Source organism: Rana temporaria, chromosome 1 (genome assembly GCF_905171775.1).
Source record: "Rana temporaria chromosome 1, aRanTem1.1, whole genome shotgun sequence".
In the NCBI taxonomy this organism is placed as follows: domain Eukaryota; kingdom Metazoa; phylum Chordata; class Amphibia; order Anura; family Ranidae; genus Rana; species Rana temporaria.
This window is the reverse complement of record NC_053489.1, coordinates 616,795,644-616,818,293: the sequence shown is the minus strand read 5'-3', so window position 1 is coordinate 616,818,293 and position 22,650 is coordinate 616,795,644. Positions and strand designations below refer to the sequence as shown.

Sequence of the window (22,650 nt, the reverse complement as noted above, 5' to 3'; positions counted from 1 at the left end):
ACAGAAGAGAAAAGTCACGATAAAGGATTGTGAAGAAAGGGGGTTTCTGGAATAAAAATAGAAACCTGTCCCTTGTACTCTGGGACAGATGTCGATTAAGAACAGACCAAAAAAGGCCAAAATATGACTGAAACATGCGATGGACTGATTAAGCCACGATGGGGCTCAGGTAAGTATTTAGAGGGCTGGCGGCTGCTGCACACAGAAGTTTTTTTAGCTTCATGCATAAAAATGCATGAAAACCTTGTGGTCCTCAAAGAGCTGACTAAAAAGGAACCTTGGGCTTGAAGCTGAAATCAGATGAAGCCTGAACGTCCCAGATGAAGCCTGAACGTCCTCCCTACAAAATCATTGCTTGATGCCAAAAACCTCAGGAGGCATTTACAGATTCAGCAGAGTGCTCCTTGACAGGAAAATGTGGAATCAGATCTTTTGGACCATTCTTGGATAGTGCAAGCAACCTAGAGACAGTGGAGCGAGAAGCTAGTGCACCCATAGGCTTTACTTACACTTGCGGCTGGTGGTAAAGCTCTCTCCCAAGGGGGTAACCTTGTGGTCATGCTCCTGTGTCATACACTCGACATCCATAGACGCCGAGTGTATGACTCGGTCCCCCCGTCCCCCCCAGTGGCCAAGTCATTGGATTTGATTGACAGCTGCGGGAGCCAATGGCTGTGCTGCCGTCAATCTATCCAATCAACGCAGAGACTCTGGAGAAGAGGACGCCGGGGAAGAGCCGAGCAGGTGAACAGGCTCAGGCAAGTAAAAACAGGAGGGCCCGTCATTGCCAGGCGTTTTTACCTTAATGCATAGGATGCATTAGGGTGAAAACACGGACCTTTACAACCCCTTTAAAAAGTTAAAGACCTCCGGGTCCCTTAATACACAAGAAAGGGGACTTACCTTTTGTTCTAATGTGCGCTCCAAACCCTGGACCTTCATCTGTTCTTTGCGTAGTGTTGCCTGGAGTGCCGTTGTTTCAGACTTAAACTTAGTTCTTACTTGAGCAATTTCCTCATTAGCTCTGTATCAAGACACAAGCAGATGCCAGTGAGTTTCTGGTAGGTACCGAGACCTAAAAATGGTCACATGCCAGAGACAAAGCTTTTCGAATGGCCATATATCTGACTAAAATTAGCTTTTGCACATAAATGTATCAACTTACTCGATTCACCCTGTAAGAACAGGGTTATTAACCAATAATGTTCTGTCTACTCCCCTAACTTTGCTTAGGGGCACAAGACAGGGCTTCCCTCTCGACAGGCCTCTGACCATGGAACCCCTTGGCAACTGATTGGTGCTAACCAATGCATTTGTGGTCTGTGGGTAGGGGCACTAGAGGATAAGTTGCTTTACCTGAATGATTCTCAGTCCCCTTTGGTCACCACCCTGCAGAACTTTAATGATTTGGGATATTAACTTTTGCAGGAGTGGGCAGACCTCCACTTTAATCATCCATTTCTGATGAGTGAGCGTCACAACCTTGATTAACCACCTCAATACTGGGTACTTTCACCCTCCTTCCTGCCCAGGCTCATTTTCAGCATTCAGCGCTCATACCCCTTGAATGAGAATTGTTCGATCATGTAAATGCGTTTGTTTCAGTTACAAGTTTTGGAAATAAGTAATCTCTCTTCATAAATTTTGACCAAAATGTAAACAGCTACATTTCTTTGGTAAAAATAACCCAAAATCAGGGTATATTTTTGGTCCGTGTGAAAGGTGGAGATCTACAAGCTATGGTACTAATCATTGAAAATTGATCACACCTGAGGTAGTGATGGCCCATCTCCTTTCTTGAGGCCCCAACATGTCAGGACAGTACAAATATCCCCAATTTGAGCAGTAGAGGCCTTAGAGAACAAAATTTGTGGGCTTTGCAAATTTTTATGTCGCACAGTATTTGCGCAGCAGTTTTTCAAATGCAATTTTACACACCAACAAATAAATTTTAATAAATTTCAATGCACAAATTTTTATATAAAATATTAAAGTGTTGCGCTGGGTAAATAAACATATCATGCTTTAAAATAGCGCAAGCTTCTGAAATGGCACCAAACTTCGGTATTTTACCAGTTTCGAGTTACCCGGGAGGTCTGGTGCTAGTCTAGAATTATTGCACTCACTCTGACGTTCGTGGCAATACCTCACATATGTGGTGCTATCGCTGTTTTGTGTATGGGACCAATGTGTGAGTTTGCCATTGCATGCTTTAAATGTTTTATTAATTTATTGGTGAACACCTGTACACTATGACAAATGTTTTTGTGCACTTACAGATGTTGATTGGCTACCGGCGGACACTGACACATGTTGATGTCATAATGATACACTAATGCACATGTTTTGTGCACTAGTACAGATGTTTTATGGGGACAGTGGCGCACTGTGTGTGGGGGACCTGTGACAACTCTGTAAAATCATCCTTACACCGCGCTGTCACAGATCTTGCAGATTCAGCTCCCAGGGTTAAAGGAGTTGTAAAGGAAAAACATTTTTTAGCTGAAATGACTGTTTACAGGGTATAGAGACATAATAGTTAACGATTCCTTTTAAAAACGATTAAAAATAGATAAAAATCAATCATATAATGTACCTGCAGTTTCAGTTTCGTTTTTGCATCTAGTTTCGTCTTTGCATGTTATTTCCTGCCTCTGTGCTGTATAGAGCCATAGAGCAGTGATGGTTTGGAAAACTAAACTAGAAGCTCCCAGTACTGTGGTCATCAGGAAACAGACAACCAGGAAATGTCCAGAACAGAGAAGGATTACAGCAACATCAGAGCAAAAACGAACAATGAGGACATGAAACCAGGACTGCAGTAAGGTAAAGGAAGCCATTTGGCTAAAAAAAAAAAAAAAATAGAGTTACGTACCGGTAACGTCTTTTCCAGTAGTCTTTCAGGACAGCCCACAATTGAGAGATACTCCTCCTCTTCCTCTAGGAAACACTGCGCCAGCCCATAAATTTCTCACTCCCCCTGCCAGACCTCAGTATTTATACGAGCACCTCCGGTCAGCTGGGGAGACACAAGAACATGTTAATAACATACAATTACATATCAACATCATGTCCTGGTCTTGAAATCAGACTTCCTCTATTCGGGTGGGTACCCAGGGCTGTCCTGAAAGACTACTGGAAAAGACGTTACCGGTACGTAACTCTATTTTTCCCCTCCCGTCTTTCAGGACAGCCCACAATTGAGAGGATAACCGAGAACTTACCAACTAGGGTGGGACTATGGCTTGCAAAACCTTTCGTCCAAAGGCTTGCTCACCTGCCGAAACCAGGTCCACCCTGTAGTGTTTAACGAAGGTGGTGTAGCTGGACCATGTTGCTGCTTTGCAAATCTGTTCCGGCGTTGCTCCCGCTCTTTCTGCTTGAGAGGTTGCCAGCGCTCGAGTGGAGTGTGCTTTAATTCCTGTAGGGATATCCCTACCAGCCAAAGTGTATGCTTGCTCAATGCTTAGTCTTAGCCACCTGGCAATAGTGCGCCTGGATGCTTTGCATCCCTTCCTGGTTCCAGAAAATAAAACAAATAGTGAGTCTGACCGTCTAAACGGTTTAGTCACCTCTAAATAATGTAGGATACTTCTCCTAACATCCAACGTACTGAAACGTCGTTCCCTTTCCCCCGAAGGGTTCGAACAAAAAGAGGGTAAAACTATATCTTGACTCCTGTGAAACTTTGAAGTCACTTTAGGAAGAAAGGCTGGATCGGTCTTGAAAACGACCCGATCCGGGAAAATAACACAAAAAGGGGGTCTGATCGATAGAGCTTCCAGCTCGCTGACCCTCCTAGCAGTGGTCACTGCAACCAAAAAAGCTGTTTTTAAGGTTAAATCCCTTAGAGAACAATTATCTAAGGGCTCAAAGGGAGTACCCGTTAGGGTACGCAATACCAGAGACAGGTCCCAACTGGGGAAGGGTGGCCCTCGAGCTGGTCTCTGTCTGGATAGTGCTTTAAAGAACCTGACTATCCAGGGACTGGTGGCCAGAGGTTTTTCTAAATACACCGTAAGTGCCGAAACCTGCCCTTTAAGGGTGCTAACCGAAAGACCCTTATCTGCCCCACACTGAAGAAATTCTAAGACAGCCGTGGGGCTTTGTACAGAACAGGGGCAATTTACACACCATTCGTTGAAACGAAGCCAAACCTTCTTGTAAATTTTGCGGGTCTCCTTTTTTCTACTATTAAGGAGGGTGGCAATTAAACCTTCGGAAAATCCCTTGGATCTTAGTATGGCTTCCTCAGTAGCCACGCTGCTAGTCTCCACCTGTGGACTTGTGGACATAGGACTGGGCCCTGTGATAGAAGATCCTCCCGCTGAGGTAGAAATAAGGGTGGTTCTGCCGCTAACTGTTTGAGGACTGAGAACCATGCCCTCTTGGGCCAGTAAGGAGCTACCAGGACTAGAGAGGTGTGCTCTGATTGGAATTTTCTCAGTACTGCTGGAAGAAGTACCGGAGGTGGGAATGCATAGCATCTTCCGAACTTCCAGCTTTGGGACAGGGCATCCACTCCCCTTGCTCCTTCTCCTTTGTTCAGGGAGAAGAAACAGGGGATCTTCGCATTTTCTCTTGAGGCGAAGAGGTCCACCTCCAGAGTTCCCCATCTCTTGTTCAGGAGATGAAAGACCTCCTGGTTGAGGGTCCACTCGCCCTCCCTCAGCTGCCTCCGACTGAGGAAGTCTGCTGTTACGTTTCTTTCTCCCCTCAGAAAGACCGCCGAAAGGGAGAGGGTGTGGATCTCGGCCCAGCCCAGAATCTCTGCTGTCAGGACCGACAAACTTTCGCTTCTCGTGCCGCCCTGCTTGTTTAAATAGGCTACGGCCGATGAATTGTCCGATCTCACCTGAATGTGGTGCCCCTGGAGTTCCTCCTGAAAGAACCTGAGGGCTAGGCCCACTGCCCTCAGCTCCTTCCAATTGGAAGATCTTTTTAGATCTTGGAGACCCCAGGTACCCTGCGCTGGAAGGGACCCCAGGTGCGCTCCCCAGCCCTTGCCGCTTGCGTCTGTGGTTACCACCCGAGACACCGGGATAATCCACAGACGTCCTTGGGTTATGTTGGTGGCCTTTCTCCACCACCAGAGGGATCTTTTTACCTGAAGGGGTACTAGAATCAAGGAGTCTAGGGCTTCTAGGCTGTGATCCCAGACCCTTAGTAGGAAGGCCTGCAGTGGGCGAAAGTGAATCCCTGCCCACTGTACGGCTGGGAGGGCAGATGTCAGCAGACCTAGCGTTGACATCAGGGACCTTAGTGACACCTGTTGATTGTTTTGGAGGGAAGCTACTGCTCTGTCCAATTTCCTGACTTTCTCTACCGGGAGGAACACTCTTGAGAGAGTAGAGTCCAGCAGGTACCCTAGGTAAGTGATCTGTTGGGATGGAATTAAACTGGACTTGTCTAGGTTCAGTAACCACCCTAGGTCTGTTAGAACCTTCTTGGTCACTTCCAGGTCCCTGGATAGCTGCTCTGGCGAGGCTGCGAAAAGTAGCAGGTCGTCCAGATAGGCTATGATGGATATTCCCTGAAGTCGCAGAAACGCTAAGGGTTCTGCCAGGATTTTGGTAAAAATCCGGGGCGAGGAGGATAGCCCGAATGGCAGAGCCTGGAACTGGAGGTGTACAATCGTTCCCTCTAGGTCCACGGCCAATCGCAGATAACTCTGAGAATTCTCCGCGATCGGGACGTGTAAGTATGCGTCTCTGAGGTCCAGAGATACCATGAAACAATTGAGGGGAAGGAGGGCTCTGACTGTATAAATTGATTCCATACGGAATTTCCTGTATGAAATGGATCTGTTCAGAGGTTTTAGGTTTAGGATTAACCTGTATTTTCCCGAGGGCTTCTTTACCACAAAGATGTGTGAATAAAATCCCCTTCCTTCCTCTGCCCTTGGAACTCTGAGGATGACACTCTGATCCTCTAGTTCCCTTAGAGCTCCCAACAAGGCTTCGGATTTCTCCTTGTCCCTGGGTAGATGGGTGACTAGGTATCTCTGGGGGGGAGGTGATGAAAATTCCAGTCGGTATCCCCCTCTTATGACCGCCAGGACAAACTGGTTTGGGGAGATTGATTCCCATTGTGGGAGAAAGGTCCCCAGTCTTCCTCCCACCCTGACTAACAAGTCATGGGTTTTTAGGGGGCTGGACAGGAGGGTGAAAAATCGCTCCACCTCTGCCTCTGCCCCTGGGGGTCCAAACCTTCTTTTGGCCTGCTGGTTTGGCCCCTTTTTGCTTATGCGGACGAAACCCCCTTCCTGCCTGTACTGTGACTCTCTTTTTAGGAGGAAAGGCTTTCTTTTTGTCCGCCGTGCGGTCTAGTACTGCTTCAAGGCCTGGGCCAAAAAGCAGGTCCCCTGTGAAGGGAATACCACATAACTTGGATTTAGAGGCGCTGTCGCCAGTCCAAGTCTTGAGCCAGAGGGCCCTTCTGGCTGAGTTAGCCAGAACCGCCGATCTGGCCGACATGCGGACTGACTCCGCTGAGGCATCCGCTATATAAGCGACTCCTTGCAGGATAGTAGGGAAGGAGGCTAAAATAGTTTCCTTATCCGTACCAGCTTCAATGTGCTCCTGAATTTTAGAGAGCCAATGCTCCAGATTGCGAGCCATTACTGTGACGGCAAGTTCTGGTTTAAGATTCCCCATAGTAGAATCCCAACATTTCTTTAATAGGGAATCCATTCTTTTGTCCATAGCATCGGACAAAACCCCCATGTCCTCGAACGCTAAATCCGTGTTCCTGGACACTTGGGAGAAGGCGGCGTCTAATTTGGGGCTTTTGTTCCAAACAGATAAAGGATCCTCTGAGAAAGGGAATCTCCTCTTTAGGGATCTAGAAAAAAAGGGTTTCCTTTCAGGATCCTGCCACTCCTTCTTAATGGTCTCAACCAGTATATCATGTACTGGGAAGACCTTTCTCTCTTGCTCCTCCAGACCCCTGTACATTCGATCATGGAGGGTAAGAGGTTTCTTGTCGGTTTGGATACCAAGGGTTGTGTAAACTGCCCCTAAGAGGTCCTCTACCTCATCCAGTGACAATTTGTACCTAGAGGGCTTCCTGGACTCCCCGTCCTGGTCCTCTCCCTCTGACCCCTCTTGAGAATCAGAGGTGGCACTATCTGGAGGAACCTGTTCCTCTTGGGAAGGGCCTGCGGAAACATCTGCCATAGCTGCTGCAATGGGTATGACAGGAGCAGGACCCTGAGCCTGTGGCTGGGTTGTAACCTGGGTAGGGACAGCCAAAGGCTGTAACCTCTCAAACAGAGATTTGAATGAGGAGAACGTGGATGACAGTTCTTTAACAGAGGCTGCAAGTCCTGACTCCTGTTCTAATTCATTTTCCCTGACCAGGGATTGAATGCAATCCCTACATAGGACCTTAGTCCATGTTTCTGGGAGGACATCCCTACAGGAGGCACACTTCCTTTTTGAGCTATGCCTTCCACTTCCCGTTTTTTCAATGGCTTTCTGAAACACAGAAAGGGCAGAAAACAACAGTTATAAAAAATTTTAAAAAATTTAAAAAATTTGGTTACAACCCTGGGAGTGCACCTAGCCCCCTATAAACCCTGGGACTAAGGACTCCCCCTCCCCTGGCCACCCAGGGGGCTTGCCTCCCCATGCATTGAACCCTACATGGAGAGGCAAACCTAAGCTAGAGAGCGCCCCTCCCCAGGGTACCCTTACCTTAGGCTCGCTGGAGGTAGCGTCAGTTGTCAGGGCTGGCTCTGGAGATGCTGCCGACATGACTGCAGGTGGCTGCTTGCTGAGAGTTTCTCCTCGCCTGTGCGAGATCCGACTCCCTCCAGCGTCCGCCCGGACCTCCTATCAGCACCGCGACCCGGAACCGGAAGTCGCGGTTCAAAGGGGAGACATCCGCTCTACGCCGGAAATGACGTCACCCGCCGTCCAGCCCGCTCGGTTCAAAAAAATTCTTTGCGGCCTGTAGTACAGGGCGAGCCTGGATGTCCCCCCCGCTGCGCCCCGCTGGACGAGATAGGGGTCCCCCGCAACCAGGAGCCGCGCTCGGCGTGGAAGGGGTGGCTAATGGTGGGCCTGCACCGCACCAGGATTCACCTGGAAGCCTCTGCTTCCTTAAGGTAAAATAGATGGCCTCAGTCCTCTGCCTGAATTGGCCTAGGTTCCCATGCACAGTGTCTCCCCACCGGAGGAAACACTAATACTGAGGTCTGGCAGGGGGAGTGAGAAATTTATGGGCTGGCGCAGTGTTTCCTAGAGGAAGAGGAGGAGTATCTCTCAATTGTGGGCTGTCCTGAAAGACGGGAGGGGAGGGGAAAAAAAAAAAAAATCCCGACTGGCTCATGCAGATATACGGAGGCAGAATGGCGCCACTGCGTGAATCGTCGTACTCGTATGGTGCTCGGATTCGTTACAAAACCGATCAGTCTTTAGGTCCAGGCCAATGATTTCTAGCCTGGACCTGCTGATCGGTTCTGGCGAATGAATGCTTCCCCTGCTTGTGCAATGTAAACACGGGCAGAGGAAGCGATATCATCTCCCCTTGTGGAATTGTTTTACCCTTCACTCCCTATCACTGTCACCAAGTGCAGTTTTTAGATTTTTCACTGTACTGGTGTCACTTGTGAGACTAATCAGTGTTGGGGCAGTTAGTAGCAAGCCCAGCTAGCTTGGTACTGCCCTAATAAAAGTTTAACCCCTTGATTGCCCCCAGTTAACCCTTTCATCCCGTCACCAGTGACACTAATATATAGTGTACAGATCTATATTTTGATCGCCGTATAATTGTCGCCGGTTAGCCAGTTGGTTAGTTTCACCGCCAGTCTTTTATAGCATCAGGGTACCCCCATATATTAGCCAATAAAGGTTTTAACCCTGATTGCCCCTATTTAACCCTCCCCCCCCCCCCCCCCCCCGTCACCAGTGATCACCATATTAGTGTCACAGGTGACGGTGGTCAGTTTTTTTCTAGCGTCAGGGTACCCACCGTATATTACCCAATAAAGGTTTAACCCCCTGATCACCCAGCGTGTGATATCAGTTAGGTTTTAGCGTCAGGGTCAGCATCAATCCCAGGCAGCATAAGGGCCCTTTCACACCGGGCAGATGAGTAATGATCCGTTTGCTCAGCAGGGATCGGATGAACACGGACCATGTGTCCATGTTCCTGATCCGCAGACGGAAAAAAAATAAAAAAATAGGGTTTTCTTTCCTCCGCAAAATCGAATCTTTGCGGAGGCGGGTGATTACGGGTGTCAGCGGATGTTTATCCGCTGACACCCGCAATCACATAGGGACCAAAGTATGTCCCTTTTTCATCCGCAAACGGATGGATGAAAAAGCGGCCATACGGTCCGCACATGTGAAAGGGGCCTAAGATTAGTGCTAGTAGTGCCAACACCCACGCACGATACACCTCCCTTACTAGTATAGTATCTGAATGGATCAATATCTTCGATCTGATCAGGACGATTTAATCGCCCCCAGTAACTCCACTTTGCTGAGCATAATAGATGAGAGCGAAGGGAAGTCGCCTCACTGGCTGATTCAGGCTTAGTATACGAACCAGTAGACAGCAGCGGCACCCTGACAGATTGCTCCGACAGAACAGTGGTCCTTGCTAAGGTCAGGCGTACCCGTGCCGCTCATGATTCTAGTGAACTGGCAAGCACCAGCGGCCTAGTACATCCTGGTCATAGTCAAACCAGCACTGCAGTAAAACGTGGTGAGTCCCATAAGTGCAGTTTCAAGCTGGTGCAGTGGCTAGCACAAGTAGTGTCCCGCAGCCACCAAGACGACAAACAGGCCGTTGAGCCCATAGAGCCCTTCCTGCAGAATATGCCAACACTGATTGGGAGCCCACCACTTCTGCAGAACCTGTACTACCCCCATTCACTGGCCAACCCGGAATTCAGGTGGAAACAGTTGATTTTACGTCACTTGATTTCTATTTGCCGTTTTTCACGGAAGATCTCTATAGATCTATTGGGGACCAAAGCAATTTGCATGCTGGTCGATTCATCGCCGCCAATCCCCATTTGACCCTTGCCAGAGAATGGAAACCTATTATGACCTTTCTGGGCCTATCCCTCATGGGCATAACTATAAAAAAGTGAGTTGCGGTCATATTGGTCCAGGACAGACGCTAGTATAAGTGTGTCTGTATATCCATTTCAATTGGCACTACTGAACGCTTATGTGCTATACAAACGCATCAGAACGAACTGGATCCTTCCTTAAATTCCAGGAAGAGATAGTCTTAGACCTTCTGTTCCCAGACGGTGCTGTGGCCCCACATTCCCCAACGTAAATGCAGCGGAGTATTAGTATAGGGAACATAACTGCACAGTCTAGGGCACACTTTCACAGGGTCTCCAAAGATGCCATCGCATTTTGAGAGACCCGAACCTGGAACTGTTAGTTACAAATAAAAGTGTAAAAAATATACAAAATAAAAAAGCCAAAAATTAGTTCTCCATTGTTCTTCTCCGTTTTACTGCATTTTATAACAGCAATGTTTTGTTACTATGTTTTATCATGTTTGCTTTTTAGGTATGCAATTTTATACTTCATTGTGTTTTATTGTTAACCATTATTTTATTTTCAGGTACGCCATTCAGCACCGATCTTGACAGCAACAGCGTTTGCTCCCACAATACATAAAATCAGTGACTCCAGCGCTGTAGGAGGCGATTTCACCACTACAGTTCTATAAATAGAATGCATATATGCCGAAGCATAGGGGCAGGGGTGGAGGGGGCAATTTACCCCCATGCTTCACATATATTTTTTACTCTTTTTGGCACAGATTGTTGTTTTATCGAGTTAATGTTTCATTGTTACCATTGTTTGCTTTTCAGGTATGCCAGTCAGCTGCAGCACCGAGTTATCTTGACAGTAACAGCGTTTGCTCTCACGATACGCGAATACAGCGACTCCAGCGCTGTAGGAGGCAATTTTACCACACAGGAAAACAAAAACAAAAACGGTGCATGTATGCCCATCATTAAATGTGCGTGGATATAGGGCGGTGTTCCAACGGTGGGCATACCCACCGATAAATCTTTTTCGTTCGGCCCACAGGCTGCATGAAAAAAAAAAAAAAAAAAAAAAAAAAAAAAAAAAGCACCCCTGTGCAAAGGCAAACACAAGCATCAGTCTCGTGCCATATGGAAACAGCAATTGCACCATGCATGTGAGGAATCATCGCAAACGTCAGATCGAGGGCAGTAATTTTAGCAGGAGACCTCCTCTGTAAATCTAAAGTGGTAACCTGTAAAAGGCTTTTAGAAAATGTATGTAGTTTATTTCTGCTGCATGGTTGTGTGAATTTTAAAGCATGTCGTGTTTGGCCTCTATGTATTCGGCATAAGAGCATCTTTTATAGTTTACCAAACATTTGGGCAATATAGTGCATTAAAATTAAAAATGTTCCCGCCCCCTCAAAAATGCCTTTGAAAAATCGCTGCGCAAATAATGCAACACCCACCATTTTATTCTGTAGGGCCTTTGAACCTCCAAACATATTTTTTTAAAAGCAAAGTAATTTTCTAGCAAAAAAACAAATTCTCATGTAAACAAAGTGTCAAAAGGGGCTTTTGGTTAGAAGAGTGGGTGATGACATAAGCTTCTAATGTTGTGCATAAAATACCAGGACAGTTCAAATCTCCACCAAATGACCCCTTTTTAAAAAGTAGACACCCCAAGCTATGGGGACATAGACTGAAAGAAATCCTGACAGATGTTCCAATCCCCCTTCACCATATCCAAAACTAAAAAAAGTCTCGCCTTTAGCAATACTTGTTTCCAGATCTGTGCTTTAGGCTGGCGTCACCCGTTAGCAGTGCATTAAAGGGGTTGTAATGGTAAAAAAAAAATAAAAAAGTTTCCCTAAATAGCTTCCATTACCTTAGTGCAGTCCCCCTTCACTTACCTCATCCTTCCATCTTGCTTTTAAATGTCCTCATTTCTTCTGAAAAATCCTCACTTCCTGTTCTGTCTGTAACTACACACCGTAATGCGAGGCTTTCTCCCTGGAGTGGAGAAAGCCTCCTGAGGGGGGAGGGGGCGAGCAGGAGTGTCAGGACGCCCACTAACACACAGCTCCTTTCTCTATCTGCAAAGTAGAGAGTGTCCCGACTTGCCTGCTTGCCCCCTTCAAGAGGCTTTCTCCACAACAAGGAGTTACAGACAGAACAGGAAGTGAGGATTTCTCAGAAGAAATAAGGACATTTAAAAGCAAAATGGAAGGATGAGGTAAGTGAAGGAGGACTGCACTAAGGTAAAGGAAGCGATTTAGGGAATATTTTTTTTACCTTTACAGCCCCTTTAAGTTCATTTTTGAATAGGCCGTCAATGCACTGAACCCTTTTTTGGGAAAGCAACACAGTTGTGTGTTACAGTAGGTGCTTTGAGGTGCCCTTTAATATAAATGGCTTCACAATGGCCCAATGCAGGCCCGATACGGCAACACATGCATTAGGCCTCAACTGAAAGGTCTGCTGCCTGAATTATTTAATGGGGTCCTTTTTCTTTTTAAAAGCTACCCTCAGAGGATATATGGGTTATATGGTCAGTTTTCAAACTGTCAAGTTTCCATCCTTCAAGCTCAAGTTTCACTTAAAGGGTTACTAAACGGTCATATAGGATCTGTATACACGCCCAAATGTGTGATGTCAATATCATGTGACCTGAAAAGCTCAGCTCAAACAAGGAACAGGTCACTTCAGCAATAGAGACCAAACTGAGCATGTGCAGCAGTCCTACCCTCACTGTGTCTTAACTGGCCTTGCCAGGTGAGACCCTGCAGGAGAGGGAGGATCAAAAAGCCTTTTTAAACAATCGCAAATTTGCATCACATACTAGCACATTATGTAACACTTGCCTGCAAACGAAGCCTGCATCGTCCAGGCTGCATCCACGTTTGCTGAAGCCGAGTGACGTTACTCTGGCGCACGTTTATGAGATATTTACAGTACCTACAAGTAAGCCTTATTCTAGGCTTACCTATTGGCTACAAACTTACACATGGAGGTTTACAACCCCTTTAAAGGTTACGCACAGCTTTTAACTAGACAATGCACAATCTGTACACCTAATACAATTTATGTACCGGTTCAATTTCTCTTCTGCATGCGCTTTCAGCGCCTGATATCTTTGCTCTTCTTTCTTAATTCTGGCCACGTAATCCTCAACACATTTCTTGAGGGCCTCTTCATTCTAGAAAGATAGTCAAGAAAAAAATAAAATAAAACACAAGATCAGCATCAGACTACACTACTTGGCAGGTAAAACCGTTCCCGTGTATGCATTTAGTGGTGTACTATAGATTTACTATAGGTGTACTATATATTTAAAAAATGGACCCCTTCTCAGATATGGTACATGCCTGCACAGGCCATGTACACAGGTCTTCTCACACAACTCCCCTACCATTCCCATTGCAATTTACAAAGTTATAGCCAGAATGATCACAGAAGCAGGAGTGTGAGGAAAGGCTTCCTCCTGGCTGCAGCAACCCAGCTTTATATCAGAGGATCATCTTGGAATAAATGCATGTGTTATATTTTGGTCAATGTTTTGTATACATAGTCTATATGTAGTTTGGGACGAGTGCACATGGCATTTAGTACCCGAGCGTGACTGGATACAGTATTTTAGCTATACAGTGAAGGAATCTATTCTGGCCACCAGGGGGTGTTTCGACTCATTATGTGGTAAACTCCATTGTGGTGGGTGTGCTCCTGGGTTGGCACTTTGTGTTAACTCATTGGGGTGTTGGAGGTTTTACTGCCATATTTCTTAAGCTGGTGCCTCAACTGCCCCTCTCTGGGCATGTGCCATGGTTTGGGGGGCTGGTGTTGTGCCTCCTCTCCTCTGGATGCATATGCAGGGTTGGTGTCTCGATGGTTCTGCCGTGTTCCCACGCTGCATTTCCATGAGTAAGCCACCAGCGCTGCTGGAGGTCCTCATGCCCCACACTGGGCATTCGTGCCAGCCATCATCTTGTGTGGACATGCAGTGCATACTTGGTGGCATATCACCGCTGTGCATATGTCCTGGAGCAATTTCCAGGGGGGGACGACTTGGTGGGCAGAGTGGTTATTAGACAGCACCATTTTTAACAGGCCAATGTGACTATTTTCCTTTGGCCAGTGAGGTGATTTGAGCATCTGCATCCACAAGTGGTATGGAGCACATTTGGATAATGCAGTTATTATGGTGCTTCCATCTTTGTGGCTTTAAAATTTCTTTAAATTATTATGACCATAATCCTTTAGGCTGTAACTTTCCGGCAACACCCCTTCTTGAATGGTGTGGGAACAGAAGCTCCTGTGGCCTTTAGATGCCATGGCTACCTGGCTCTGGATGCTCAATTAACTACATTCATGGTAGGTACTGGGGTTTGTTTTTATATCCAATATAGGTAGGTATACATATACAAATTTTGGTTACACTTTGAGAACGCACATACGACCATGTATTGGTATTGCTTTTTGCCCCCTCTGGGGGCACTGCCCATGTCTCACTGCCAAAACCTCAGGGTTCCTGAGAATCCCAATGCTGGATAGAAATATCTGGAGTTCCAGTTCATTTACTTAATCTTTAAACATTTTCTTTATGAGGGTTGCTTAAAAATCTATGGTTTGGTACATTTATGAATAGGATTGTAATAAGGAAGCATTTTGTGTGAAACAGGTTGAGCGAGTCAGAATTCACGAAATAGACATTAAACTTTTTTTTTTTAAGTTAAAACATAGTATACTTACCTTCTGCTCTGTGCAATGGTCCCCCTCCGGCTTCCAGGCTCCTTCTCTTTGGCAACTGCCCCCCCGTGAAAAGCTGCTTTCAATGGGGGCACCTGTGCATGCTCTCCCCTGAGCCTCCCTGTCTGCTTTTGACACAGCAGATGGCTCGGCACAGCATTCAACTGACAGCAGCGGGGAGCCCGTGTCTCCCGCTGCCATCAATCTGCCAAGGGAGAAGACAGATAGTGGTGAGAGCCGATTATCTGGTGCACAACGCTGAATTGGATCAGGCTCAGACAAGGAAGGGGAGGTGGGGTATTTTGCCTTTATGCATAGAATGAGCAGTTATATTTTGTACTTTGGATCATGGTCCTTTATACATCATTATGGTGAAGTTTATATACTGGTTCTGGGTGGCAGCTTCTTTAGGGGTGTAATACATATTGCAGTATTAGCAACATTCACATGTTTTTAACTATAGTAGAATATTTTATTCTTTCAATGGATACATATGTGAATGGTTGACCATTACCTTGCGATATCCATCCAAAATCTCCTTCTGCTTTTCAAATCTTTTGAATAGATCAGAAAATGATTTTTCCATAGAGTTTAAATCTGCCTGAACTTGCAGCCTTTCCTCCACCACTTTATTTAGTTCTAGCTTTGCCATTTCCTTTTGTCTTTGAGAGTCATCTGTAAAAAATAAATAAATAAATCATATGGAGTAGGGAAACGAGAGAAGGCTTGCAACAACTGCTACTTCAGTGTTGTTCATCGAACACCCATTTCACACATACCAACCCCTATCAGTACATTTCCATTGGCTCCCAGGCCTGCTCCTCCCTCTTCCAATCTAGTCTTGCTGGTTATAGGGGGATAGCGAGAGGTTACCAAGATAAGGCAACATTGGTTGCATTTATAAAATACATTGGGATTAACCACTTGACCGCCAGAAGATTTTACCCCCTTCATAACCAGGGTATTTTTTTTGCTATTCAGCACTGCTACTTAAAGTGGTTGTAAACCTAGTTACACCACTTTTCCCAACATGGTAGCCTAATATTAAGGCTTACCTGTAGGAACTGGAAATATCTCCTAAACCTGCACGGTTTAAGAGATATTTACCATATACGCTTGGGCCAACGTTATCCGCGCATGCGCACTGGACACGGAAAAGCCGTTTCTAAAAGGGCCAGTGCCACGGCTCCTGCGCACGTGTGGGAGTGAAGTCACATGACCCTGGACAGCAACAGGTCGGAGCCACAGCCCCGAAGGAAGAGAGGTGAAGATGGATGCGGCCACCAGCTGGGACATAGTGGGCTTCGTTTGCAGGGAAGTGCAACATAATAGGCTAGTATGTGATGCTAGTCCATTGTGCTTTTACTTTGCAGGGGTATACTGAAACCAATACATTGATCAGTGTGAATACTATACATGGTCACTGAACTGACACTAACTGGGAAGAGGTTAACATCTAGGGGCAATCAAGGAGTTAAATGTGCACCCAAGGTTTACTGTGCGTTGTGCCGCTTTTACTATGCTTTGCATGAAATAAAAACACGCAATATTCCCTGCCAGTGTGCGTTTACAACACAGAGCTCCATTTCCTAAATGACGGAGCCGATCATCAGGTGTCAGCAATCCATCATTGGTTGTCACCCACCGATCGGCTTGAGCTGTAACAAAATCACAGCCCAGCCAAGGCAGCAGGCGCACCCCCTACCCGGATGCGTTGATCATATATCAGATACATGATCCAGTGCAGAGCGACATAGTATAACTAGAGCAGGGGTGTCCAAACTTTTTTCAAAGAGGGCCAGATTTGATGAAGTGAACATGCGTGAGGGCCGACCATTTTGCCTGACATTCATTGAACCATTAAAATTCGGTCTAAGTGTGTTTCGTCCGATCAGTAATACACTGCCCAACAAGAATTCTCTTGCCGCTGTGTGTGGTGAAGAGATGAGCTTAGGCGTGTTATTTGGATTCACTGTATATATCTCTTTTGTGGCCCCAACGAATCCCAGAGCGCTGCTCAGGAATAAGGATGAGCTTGGGTGTGTTATTTGGATATACCGTATTTATTGGCGTATAACACGCACAGGCTTACCATTGCCATGAATGCAACCTCACCAGTGCCATGAATGCAGCCTGATTGATGCCCATCTGCAGCTTTGGAGGGGACATGGAGGGGGGGATGAGTGCCGATAGATTACAAACAGGAGAATCTCTTGTTTACTCGGTTACCTCTTTAATACAAAGTCCCGCCTCCTATGATAGACAAAACGGTCATTCAATGGCATCCCAGGAGACTACACTTTCTATTACAGATGCCGCTGAGTAAACAGAAGATTCTTTTCATGTAATCTGATGGCACTTGTCCCGCCTCCTCCCTGTCCCCTACGAGGCAGCGCCGATAAATACGGTATATATATATTTTTTGGCCCTGGGGGCCACAAACAATATATATATCCAAATCCCCAGGGGGGCCGTAGTAAATCACCAGGGGGCCGAAATTGGCCCGCGGGCCGGACTTTGAACATGCATAAACTAGAGGCAAAACATTTTTTTTTCGTTTTGGATAGAAGGCAGAGGGATTACAAAACCTGTCAGTTTTTATTGTGATTGGTGTCCTCATTAGGGAGATTCATCCTCTCCATTTGTCTTGTTTACCATCATTGGGGGGAACACACAAAGTTTTGGCTTGTCCCCAGGAAGGTAATGAACGGGAACTCTTCTGATGGGGACACTAGTTTCTGGTCCCCAAGAAACTGCTTTAACTGGCTGCAATTTCCTCTCACTTCCGGTTCGGACTGTGGGTCAGGAAGGGAAATCTTATCTGTAAAAGGTGTCATAACCCTCCCTTGCCCTATCCAAAATGGGGGAAATTAAGATTTGCCTATAGTTCTACTTTAATTTGGGATACATCCATCTAGAGTTGAAAGTGGAAAGTACAAAAAATAAATCTTCCTTAGATATTTGGTCACATAGAAACACCAAAGACCGTAGTTTATACATTACCTAGTATTTGAGCAATTGTGCTTTCAAATTCAGCAATAATTTTCCTGCAATGTTAGAAGAAAACAATCAGTATCAGACTATTATTATTGGTACTTATATAGTGCCGTCATTTTACGCAGCGCTTTACATATACAATGTACATTCACATCAGTCCCTACCCTCAAGGAGCTTACAATCTAAGGTCCCATTCTAACTCACATTCATATACTAGGGCCATTTAGGCAGAAGCCAATTAACCTACCAGCATGTCTTTGGAGTCAAAATTCACAAAAAAGAGATTTTTAATACAGCTTACCTGTAAAATCCTTTTCTTGGAGTACATCACGGGACACAGAGCGGCATTCATTACTATATGGGTTATATGGAGTACCTTCAGGTGATGGACACTGGCAATCTCAAACAGGAAATGCCCCTCCCTATATAACCCCCTCCCATAGGAGGAGTACCTCAGTTTTGTAGCAAGCAGTATGCCTCCCAAAATGGTCCTCAAAAGAGGGGTGGGAGCTCTGTGTCCCGTGATGTACTCCAAGAAAAAGATTTTACAGGTAAGCTGTATTAAAAATCTCTTTTTCTTTATCGTTACATCACGGGACACAGAGCGGCATTCATTACTATATGGGATGTCCCAAAGCAATGCTTACAATGAGGGGAGGGAGAACATCTCCAAGACAAAAGGATTTAATTTAGAGAAATACTCAAATCATAATAAATCCAACTTAGTTGAGAAAAATAATCTTAAATTTTAAATTTAACTCAAAAAAGAGGAGCCTCCGGAATCCGAGGGTCTCAAACTGCAGCCTGCAGCACTGCCTGCCCAAAGGCTGTATCAGAATTCCTTCTTACGTCCAACTGGTAGAATTTTGTAAACGTGTGGACAGAAGACCAGGTTGCCGCCTTGCAAACTTGAGCCATAGAGATCTGGTGGTGTGCTGCCCAGGAGGCGCCCATGGCCCTAGTAGAATGAGCCTTTAATGATACTGGAGGAGGCAACCCTTTCAAGCCGTAGGCCTGAGTGATTAATTGCTTAATCCACCTAGAAATGGTGGACTTTGCAGCTGCCTGCCCCTTCTTGGGCCCATCCGGTAATATGAACAGCACATCTGTTTTCCGGATCTTCTTTGTAGCTTTAAGATAGGCCTTCATGGCCCTGACGATATCCAAGGTATGCAGCAACCCTTCCTTTCTGGAAGTAGGTTTAGGGAAGAAGGATGGTAATACCAAATCCTGGTTCAAATGAAAACTGGATATAACCTTCGGTAGGAAGGAAGGATGAGGGCGGAGAACGACCCTGTCCTTATGAAAAATAAGATATGGTTCCTTACAGGATAAGGCCGCCAGTTCCGATACTCTTCTTGCGGAAACTATGGCAACCAAAAATACTAACTTCCTTGTCAGTAAAACCAAAGGAATTTCAGCCAACGGCTCAAACGGTTGTTTCTGTAAACTTGACAGAACAAGGTTTAAATCCCACGGGCAAAGCGGGGATTTAACTGGAGGTTTAATACGTAAGACCCCTTGAAGGAAGGTCTTAACCAGCGAGTGGGTGGCCAGCGGCCGCTGAAACCACACTGACAGAGCAGAAATCTGTCCTTTGATTGTGCTTAATGCCAATCCTTTATCCACTCCTAGCTGGAGAAAACTTAAAACTCTATCAATGGTGAATTTGCGAGGAAGCCATAGCTTGGACTCACACCAGCCTACATAGGCCTTCCAGACCCTGTGATAAATCACCCTAGAGACCGGTTTCCTGGCTCTGATTAGGGTAGAGATTACTTTCTGAGACAGACCTCTACACCTGAGAATCAGGGATTCAGCTTCCAGGCCGTCAAATTTAGATGCCGTAAGGCAGGGTGGAGGATCGGACCTTGCGATAGCAGGTCTGGCCGTAGAGGAAGAGTCCAAGGGTCTCCCACTACCATCCTTAAGATTAGTGAGTACCATGCCCTTCTGGGCCATGCTGGAGCTACCAGGATGACTGGTATGTGCTCCACCCTGATCCTGCGCAGCAGGCGGGGTAGTAACTGAAGCGGGGGAAACGCATAAAGAAGTTTGAACTGATGCCAAGGGCAAACCAGCGCATCGGTTCCGCAGGCCATCGGATCCCTTGAGCGGGACATGAACCTGTCTAGCTTCTTGTTGAGTCTCGATGCCATGACATCCACGTCCGGGCACTCCCCATCTTTGGCAGAGTGCTTGAAAGATTTGTGGATGCAGAGACCATTCCCCCGGCCATAGAGTCTGGCGGCTTAAGAAGTCCGCCTGAAAGTTGTCCACTCCGGGAATGAATATTGCCGATATGCAGGGCACATGAGCCTCTGCCCATAGGAGAATCAAGCTCACCTCTCTCTGAGCGGCTTGACTCCTGGTTCCCCCTTGGTGATTTATGTATGCCACGGCCGTGGCATTGTCTGATTGAATTCTCACCGGGAACCCCTGCAATTTTGACTTCCAAGCCCTGAGGGCTAGTCGAGCAGCTCTGAGCTCCAAGATGTTGATGGGCAACTGCTCCTCTAGCTTTGCCCAAGTACCTTGGCGAGTGCAACCATCCAAAATTGCTCCCCAGCCTGTCAGGCTGGCGTCTGTGGTCACTATCTTCCAAGCCACTGGGCTGAAAGATCTCCCCTTCAGTAGGTTCTGAGGGTCTAACCACCAACACAGACTTTGTCGGACTCTTGATGAGAGCGGCAACGGGATATCCAAGGCCTGTGGCCTTCTGCTCCATGCTGACAGGATGGCTGCCTGCAGGATGCGAGTGTGACTCTGGGCGTATGGTACCGCCTCGAATGTGGCCACCATCTTGCCTAGTAACCTCATACATAGGCGAATAGTCGGTTCCTTTTTGCTTAGAACCAGTAGGATTAATTCCTTGATGGCTTTGACCTTCCTCAGAGGTAGAAACACTCTTTGTTGTTCTGTGTCTAATCTCATGCCGAGATATTCCAACTGCCTTGTGGGCAGGAAAGCTGACTTTTCTCGATTTAGGACCCAGCCGAACTTCGAGGTATTGGACCGTGAGGGCCACTGCTCGCTCCAAGCCGGGAGACGAGTGATCTATGACTAGGAGGTCGTCCAGGTATGCTAGGATCGTGACCCCTTTGGATCCTTAGTTTGGCTAGGATTGGAGCTAGGACCTTCGTGAACACCCGGGGGGCCGTAGCCAACCCGAAGGGAAGCGCCACGAATTGGAAGTGACGCGAAGCCACCATGAAGCGTAGATATTTTTGATGTGGCTGATAAATTGGAACATGAAGGTAGGCATCCTTTATGTCTATGGACGCCATGAAGTCGTCCTTTTGGAGTGTGGCAGCTGCTGACCGCACGGATTCCATCCGAAATGAGCGGATCTTTAGGTATGCATTTACCATCTTTAGGTCCAAAATTGGCCTGACATCTCCATTGGACTTCGGGATGATGAATAGGTTGGAGTAGAAACCTAGCCCCTGTTCCAGGACTGGTACCTCTACTATTACTTCCTGAGAAAGTAGATGATTTAATGCAGACATTAATGCGGCTCCTTTCTCCGGATCGTTTGGAATCCTCGACTCCTGGAAATGAGGAGGAAACTTTAGGAAATCTAATTTGTAGCCCGTGGCCACGGAAGACCGTACCCACTCGTCGGGAATGCTGGCTTCCCAAACCTCTGAAAAGAGTCGCAGCCTTCCCCCCACCTTCGTGGGTGGGGGCGCCCCTTCATAAGGGCTTGGGGGCTGGTTTTGCTGGTTTGCGAAACCACTGCTTTCTGCCTCTAGCAGCCTGTCCTTGAGACTTGCTGTTGAAGCCGAAGTTTGCTTTCGCAGGAGGCCGTCGATACTGTTTGGCATTAGAGGGCCCCTGCCCAGGGGAGTACTGTCGTTTAAACGCAGGCCCCTGAAACTTCTTCTTAGTTGGCAAGAGAGTACTTTTGCCATTTGAAATGGTCTGAATGTATTTATCTAGGTCTTCTCCGAAGAGTCGTCCTCCATAGAAGGGAAACCCTACCAGGAGCTTCTTGCATGGGGGCTCGGCCTCCCAGCTCTTTAACCATAAGAGTCTTCTCATATGGATAAGGGATAACGATAAACGTGACGCTTGCTGGATAGAATCCTTAATTGCGTCTACTGTAAAACATATGGCCCTAGGGACATCCGAAAATTCTTCTGCCTGCTGGGCAGGAATAAGTTTAAGCATCTGCTTAATTTGATCCGATAATGCTTGAGCAACCCCAATCGCAGCCACAGCTGGCTGTACTACTGCCCCTGCCGTAGTGAAGGAGTTCTTAAGTAGTGCTTCCAAGCGTTTATCAACTGGATCCTTGAATACCTGTATGTTTTCTACAGGGCATGTTAACGACTTGTTAACACATGAGATGGCTGCGTCCACTGCAGGAGTAGCCCATTTCTTGGAAAATTTATCTTCCATAGGATATAGGGCAGAGAATCTTTTAGGTGGTAAGAAGATTTTATCTGGCTTGTTCCAATCTTGGAACAAAACTCCCTCTAATAGAGGGTGGATCGGAAACACTGCATTGCTTTGAGGCGCCCTCAGTGAGCCCAAAGCTGAAACCGTCGATACCTGGAGATCTGGTACTGGCAAGTTGAATGCATTATGGACCAAGTCCGTTAAGGCTTGAATCCACCAGCCCTCCCCTTGGGAGACTGCTCCAGACTCCTCTGTATCCGGATCTTCGATCCCTGAACCTACTTGGTCCTTGTCCAAGAGATCGTCCAATTCCCCTGAGGAAAGGACCTCCTCTTCTGAGGGTCCACGCTCGGGCGACGGAGATCTAATCCGTTTACTGCCCCGCATAGCTGTGGCTATCATTTTTCCCATTCTTTTCTCCATCTCTCTTAAAGAGGTGAGTAATACCTCGTCCGTGACCATCTTAGGGTTGGACTGACCCGCGCCAGCTCCAG

General features: G+C 46.6%; 1 protein-coding gene across 3 annotated transcripts in view; it reads right to left on the bottom strand.

Moving 5' to 3' along the window:
* TACC3 (transforming acidic coiled-coil containing protein 3) overlaps nt 1-22,650 on the bottom strand; it is a 78,981-nt gene that overhangs the window by 2,111 nt on the left and 54,220 nt on the right. For all 3 annotated transcript variants that reach the window (XM_040335275.1, XM_040335274.1, XM_040335273.1), the window contains exons 12-15: nt 17,759-17,802; nt 15,270-15,430; nt 13,102-13,208; nt 904-1,024 (exon numbers count right to left, since the gene is read on the bottom strand). In XM_040335275.1, coding sequence (XP_040191209.1) covers nt 904-1,024; nt 13,102-13,208; nt 15,270-15,430; nt 17,759-17,802 — 433 coding nt within the window. The remainder of the gene's footprint in view (nt 1-903; nt 1,025-13,101; nt 13,209-15,269; nt 15,431-17,758; nt 17,803-22,650) is intronic.